A 5,757-nucleotide genomic window follows, 5' to 3' on the forward strand; every position below is an offset into this window, starting at 1 on the left:
GTTGCTAAATTGCTGTCCCATTTCCAGCGCCTTGCGTTGTCCTTTCCATCACAACCGCCAAGAGAAAGCCCTCCCGCCCTCCCAGTGGCACCAACAAAAGCAGTCTGCAATTTCATTCGGAGGTGCTCCACTAAAAGGCTATTAGTTAAAAACCTTTGCTCCTCCAGCCAAGATGCGGGAGCCGGGCAGCCTCGGAGGGGACAGGACAAGACTCCTTCTTCAAAGGAAGGCAGCCTGACCATACAGTCCCAATTACAGCGGTGAGCCCTGACAGACATCAAAATGATTGCCCCGCCACCTCCTTTAAGTGAGACAAACGGGGCCGTCAGCTCTCTACGAGCTCGTCTCTGTCAGAAGTGAAAATTTAGCATTTTCTGTTTAAACTGAGGAGTCTGAGCACGGAGACAAAACCTAACAAAACCTTTTGGGAGCAGAAACGTCTTCAGATTCTACAATGACAAAAGGGTCTGTGAAGATTTTTATATTCTGAGCTCTGGAGGGACAGAACCCGAATAGCTCAAGGCTAGTACAGGGAAACCGGGAAGTGAGACCTGCTAGATTCATTTTCCTGCCCCAATTCAGTGATCATAAACTCCCAAGCCATGAAAGTCAGCATGAGTCGCTATTTTCAAATCCTTTCAGACATAACTCTCAGCAGGGAGCAGTAAAGAGATAAGGATTTGTTTTGAAAACCTGAAGGTGTTACCACAGCCTGCGTCCCATGCCATACAGATTTCCATATCCTGCTCAGGGAGAGCTGCTAGCAGGAAGACAGCTGGGGAAAAGCCTTTGTAGGTGAGCAGGGCTGACCAGTACATCCCCCCTGCACTGGTTACGGCTGTGCCCCCAGCCGCTCATTGCATTGAGCCCCGCTGGGAGAATGGCTGAGCTGCCAAGCAGAAGGAAAAGGCCTGGACGTAAAAATAAAGGGCTCTGCTGTGACCTTTCAGGTGCGACCCCTGGGCTAGCAGACACAGCCATCCCAAATTTTTGGCTAAATTACCCCTCTCGACTGCATTTCTAGAGGCAGGTGGGTGCAGGGTCGGCAGCAGAGGGAGCAGACACCTCACAAACCCTGCTAGCGAAAGACACGGCTGTTAGCGTTTGAAGCTGCGCTACAGGTTACTCGCGAACAGGTTAAAACTGAGGATAAGCTTTTTGCCTTTTTCTACTGAGAGCTCACAGGTCAGGAGTCATTTTGCCCTTATTATTCAGCAGGCAAGTTCAAGACTGCTTTCCTTTCAATGCCTGTAGGGAACGGCTGCGATAGGCAGGTCGGGCTTTTCCTGTTCCTGGGGTCACTAGAGCAGCAGATCCCTTCTAACAGCACCTCTGTACAGCTTTGGTGAGGTTCAGCAAGACATTCAAACCCCCCCAGACCTGCATCCCACACACAGCACTGGAAAGACAAAGGTTGTGGCAAACATAAACCATGAGCCACCAGAAGCTGCAATTCTCTGCCCCCTGGTTCAAAGCTATGCAACCGGGGAAGAAAGCCTAGATCAAACGATTTTATTATTATAACAATGTGCAAAAGTTAAACCAAACAGAAGGTTTTTATGTTGTTTTGAAAGGATTTCATCAGGCCAGATACAAACTGGAGCCCTCCGATACCTTTTTAATAGTGTTGTGCTTGCTGTTGCCTCGGCTGGCATTCTCGTTGTGCAATATATCCAGAGTTGTCTCTCTCTCCTTGAGCTTCAGCGCCTCGATTTCTGTCTTCAGCTCATTCAGCTGCTCCTGCAGGTGCTTGCTTTTCTCCATGTACTCTACCCTAGCACACACACACAAGAGTCCTGGGTTAGTACTGCACGCGGTGACATGATTCCGTGGCAGCCGACAACGGAGTTACAACAGAACAAACTTCAAATCATTGCTTCTAGTGCATGGAACTGACAGCGTTCTCTTACAGCACACACGAAACCACTCCGAGCAATGATTTGTTGGTTATTAAACAGAGGACACAGACAGCTGACCCAAGAACAGCACTGTAAGTTACGTTACTGTAAACAAATAAAGCCAAACTAGAGCTGCTGGATGATATCTGTAAGTCTCCTCATTTCTGAGAGAAGCCGCAACATGACACAGGTTAACAGGACACAGGTTCAGACTAGGATAGCGGTTTAAGCAGCTCTACTCCACTGCACCCTCCCTCAAACCCAGTTCACAAACTCAAAGCCACAAATCCTTCTGGGAAGGACGGCCCCTGATGTACAGATTTCTCATGTTTTAGAGGGATTTAGCTTGTAAACCATGCGGGAGCAAGCACTGCCCCCACAATAGCAGGTATCCTTTAGACACACAGCATCCCTGGGAGAGAGAAAGCCCCAAACTCAGCCGCTCTCAGGTCTTGGCCCTGCCTGCCTTCCACCATGAAGCATCGACTGGACAAAATCCCACCTTGTACTTGCAATGACACACCGAGACCCAGGTCAAGGTACCAGCAGACTAACAAGACCCTTTTCAGAGTGCCAAAATATGTAGCGGGGTTTATCTTGGCACCCGAGGAACACAAACAGTCCCGAGAAGTCAGCAAAAGCATGGTATTGCTTTCAGCGTTTGGCAGAGCCAAGCTCTTCCCGCTTAGCAGTGGGATGACCTAGTTAGCAACCCGGGTGCAGAACCAGGAATTATGCTCGTATTTTCAGCTTCTTTTTCCTTCTAGCTTTAGGAAAAGTTCTTGACCTCTGTTTCTAGCACAGCGGCTCTTCCTTCGTACCAGGGAGAGGGTACTGGGCAGAGGCAGAACGAAGCACCCTCTGGGATCCAGGGGCGTTTCATTTCAGCCCCAGGAAGTTTTGGCCGGAGCACTACGGCAGAGCCCTTCTAGCTTTGATCTACCACTCAATCAATGAACAAAGCATATTATTACTACAGAGATTAAAATCTCATCTGCTTTGATTTCTGCTAAATTTGTAATTTTGAAGGCTACACTTAACACCCTCAGGAAAACACAAGATCAAAGCTCATAATCACATCCAAACTTGCTTGCCCGCACTTTTTATATGTAAGAATGTATAAACATGACACAGATTCCCAGAAAAAGGGGTTAAAGCCCCAACGTGGGGCCGTAGCACACACTCCAGCTATCTCTACGCTCTCTGGACACACTGCAAACACACAAGCTCCAGCCTGCAATAGCTCAGCACACTGGCACTCAGACTGCTGTTAACTCCTTCTACCATCACGGACCACTAAAACCTAACCAAGAGCCGGATTATCCCAGGGGAGAAGAACTGACTGGCGCAGGGCTCAGCGCACTTAAACTCGCCTTTAGGCAGGCAGGAGGGAGGTGTCGGTGACACCAGGTCCCCACCTGGAGAAATGGTCAACCAGCAGGTCAACCGGAGCCACTAACGACCCGATAAATGCAAACCCAAAAGACTTCTCCCCCTTTTCCCCTCACCCCAGTGCTCATCTGGAATGGAAAAGCCCCAGTGCAATCCCTCCCACGGCAACCAAGGCACAACCTGGCCCGGGCTGGACGCATGCCACCTACTTCTCCTTCTCGATCTCCATCGACAGCCTCTTCATGTCCGTATCCTTGAAGTCAAAGGACAGGCTCTCGCTGATGAGGTTGAAGCTTGGCAGGTCGGTAGGCAGTGCTGTCGTACTCGAGTTCATGGACTGCTGAAGAGAGAGTACACATTAATCGCTTTTGGCCACACAAGTGTTCCTACAGCAAACGTTCTGCAACACAGAGGTAAACTCCAAGCAACACCCAAGCACAGGGTAGGAGGTGCCGGTACGACTGATGCTGGAGTAAGGGTCTTGATCTGCTACTCGCACGGGGAACACCACTCTCCTCGTGGAGCTGGGCGTACTTTACCTTGCCGTCATGCTGAAGTGGAAAGATCTCATCCTTTGCACGGGGAAAGGGAAGGGGCATGTGTATTCCTGATGCAACACAGCCCACAGCCCCTTTTGTCTGAAGCAGCCTCAAACTTGCTGGAGAGCAGACAACGAGGCTCTTGTTCAGCGGGCGATCTTTTAACACAGGAGATGGCAAGCACTCCAAGGCGCTGCAGAAGCAGAGCGGCAAACAAGCCCAGAGTCCCAGGCACCAGAACAGCCCAAAGATCCCCTTGCTCCATTCCCAATTTCCTCTCCAATTCAGAGCTATTGCTCCTCTGGAATCCCACTCTTTGCAGTAGCAAAAAGGAGATAAAACACCACCTGCATTGCAAATCTATTGACAAAATTTGGTAAAATCTAGGTTTAAATGCTGCTGAGCCACCTAAAATGACGTCGGACAGAAGCTGCCTCTTGGGAGACATCTGACAGCTATTTAACATTAAATCAAATGGAGAAAAGTGCAAGCTGTGGACAGGGACAATGCAAGACCCTGAATGACAGCAGAGTCCTCCACCCCACTGCTCCCCGAAGTGTGAACCAAGGACAACAGAACCCCGAGGGTTAACTTGGGATGCAATTTCAGTATGGTCCAGGGAGATGCACCGATACATTATCTTCACAGTAATTTACCATTCCAAGTGTTCCGGAATCCCTGCCAGATTCAGTTGGAAATGCAGGGATAACATAGGGAATCGCTCATCTCACACCTGAGCAAGGATTTGGAAGTTTCTTCCTCCTGCAAAACGCTGTGATATCCCCCAGTGACACATTGCCAGGCCCTCAGATTTTATCTTCCCCTAAAAATGACTCCTCTCTCAGTCAAAAATTGTCACATCTCTAATAAACGGGCTCGTTAGTAGCAGAGGAAAAGCACCCAACTCAAGCCATCATTCTGCTCTTGCAATACGCTAGCTGAGGTTGCAAGCCGGGCAGACATCAAGGGTGACACACAGCTTCAGACAGCTGTGCACGTGGGGCTGAGTCAGAACTCTGCCAGCATGCTTAGCCCTCACTTCGGGTATGAGAAATCACCCACCCCTCTGCCAGATGCTCCTTCTTGCTTTATGGGACTCCTGTGATGGAAACAACGTGCCAAACCAGCCCGGACACAGGGGGTGGCAGGAGACGGTGCTGCAGAGACAGGCTGCTCTGGCAGCACACACCAAAAGCTGGTGGGATGGTTTCAGGGTACCTGCTCCAACAAATGAGATCTGGAGCTTCCGCTGCTTCTTTCTTCCCCTCATTTCTCTTATTTGGGATATTTCGGGGATTGTTTGCAGCTAGCTCAGCTCCAACAAGAACCGCTAGCGCCCGGGTGGTGACAGATTTACTCTGCGCAATAACCTGCCTCTTCCCTCACCGCCAGCCTGGAATTCACAAACAGCCAGGGCTCGTCCCCTGCTCGCTCTTCGGCTGGACAAACCCGAGAGGGACGACATTTCATCTGCCCTGCAGAGGCAAAGCTGGGACACCAACACCTAGTACAAGCATAAAGAAGGCAGCACGCAGAATGGCATTGCTTGGCCTGGCTGGAGCATTACAGGTAAGTTAGACTCACACGACAAGGAAACGCGATTTCTTACTCCCTTCTGAGACTGCTGCGAGTGCAGAACACAGCCGCACTAATTCTGGAGCAGGAGTGGAGAGGGATGGCTCAGTACCTCCCCTTCCAGTCTCGAAGGAAAGGGGACAGGTCTGCCAAAGCACTTAACTGATTTAAATACTTGCATCACATTGAGATTCAAGTCCCTTCCCTGTAAAGCACACAGGTGTCTGCAAAGCCCTTCCCACGTGAGGTTCTATGATCCACGATCGTCAGAACCAGCCTGCTGGCCTTCAAACAACCTTCAGCATTTTTTTTTCAGCACCAGACTGGGCATTTTGTTTAAAAAAAAAAAAAAA

General features: G+C 49.9%; 1 protein-coding gene across 1 annotated transcript in view; it reads right to left on the reverse strand.

Moving 5' to 3' along the window:
- Positions 1 to 1,497: 1,497 nt before the first annotated feature.
- The window catches only part of NF2 (neurofibromin 2 (merlin)), a gene marked incomplete at its 5' end in the record, with an annotated part of 16,623 nt that continues 12,363 nt past the window's right edge, over positions 1,498 to 5,757 (reverse strand). The window contains 2 exons of the mRNA XM_010154242.1: positions 1,498 to 1,774; positions 3,500 to 3,630. Of these exons, the coding sequence (XP_010152544.1) occupies positions 1,582 to 1,774; positions 3,500 to 3,630 (324 nt within the window). The remainder of the gene's footprint in view (positions 1,775 to 3,499; positions 3,631 to 5,757) is intronic.

This window comes from Eurypyga helias, unplaced genomic scaffold, assembly GCF_000690775.1.
Source record: "Eurypyga helias isolate BGI_N326 unplaced genomic scaffold, ASM69077v1 scaffold44396, whole genome shotgun sequence".
NCBI classification, from domain to species: domain Eukaryota; kingdom Metazoa; phylum Chordata; class Aves; order Eurypygiformes; family Eurypygidae; genus Eurypyga; species Eurypyga helias.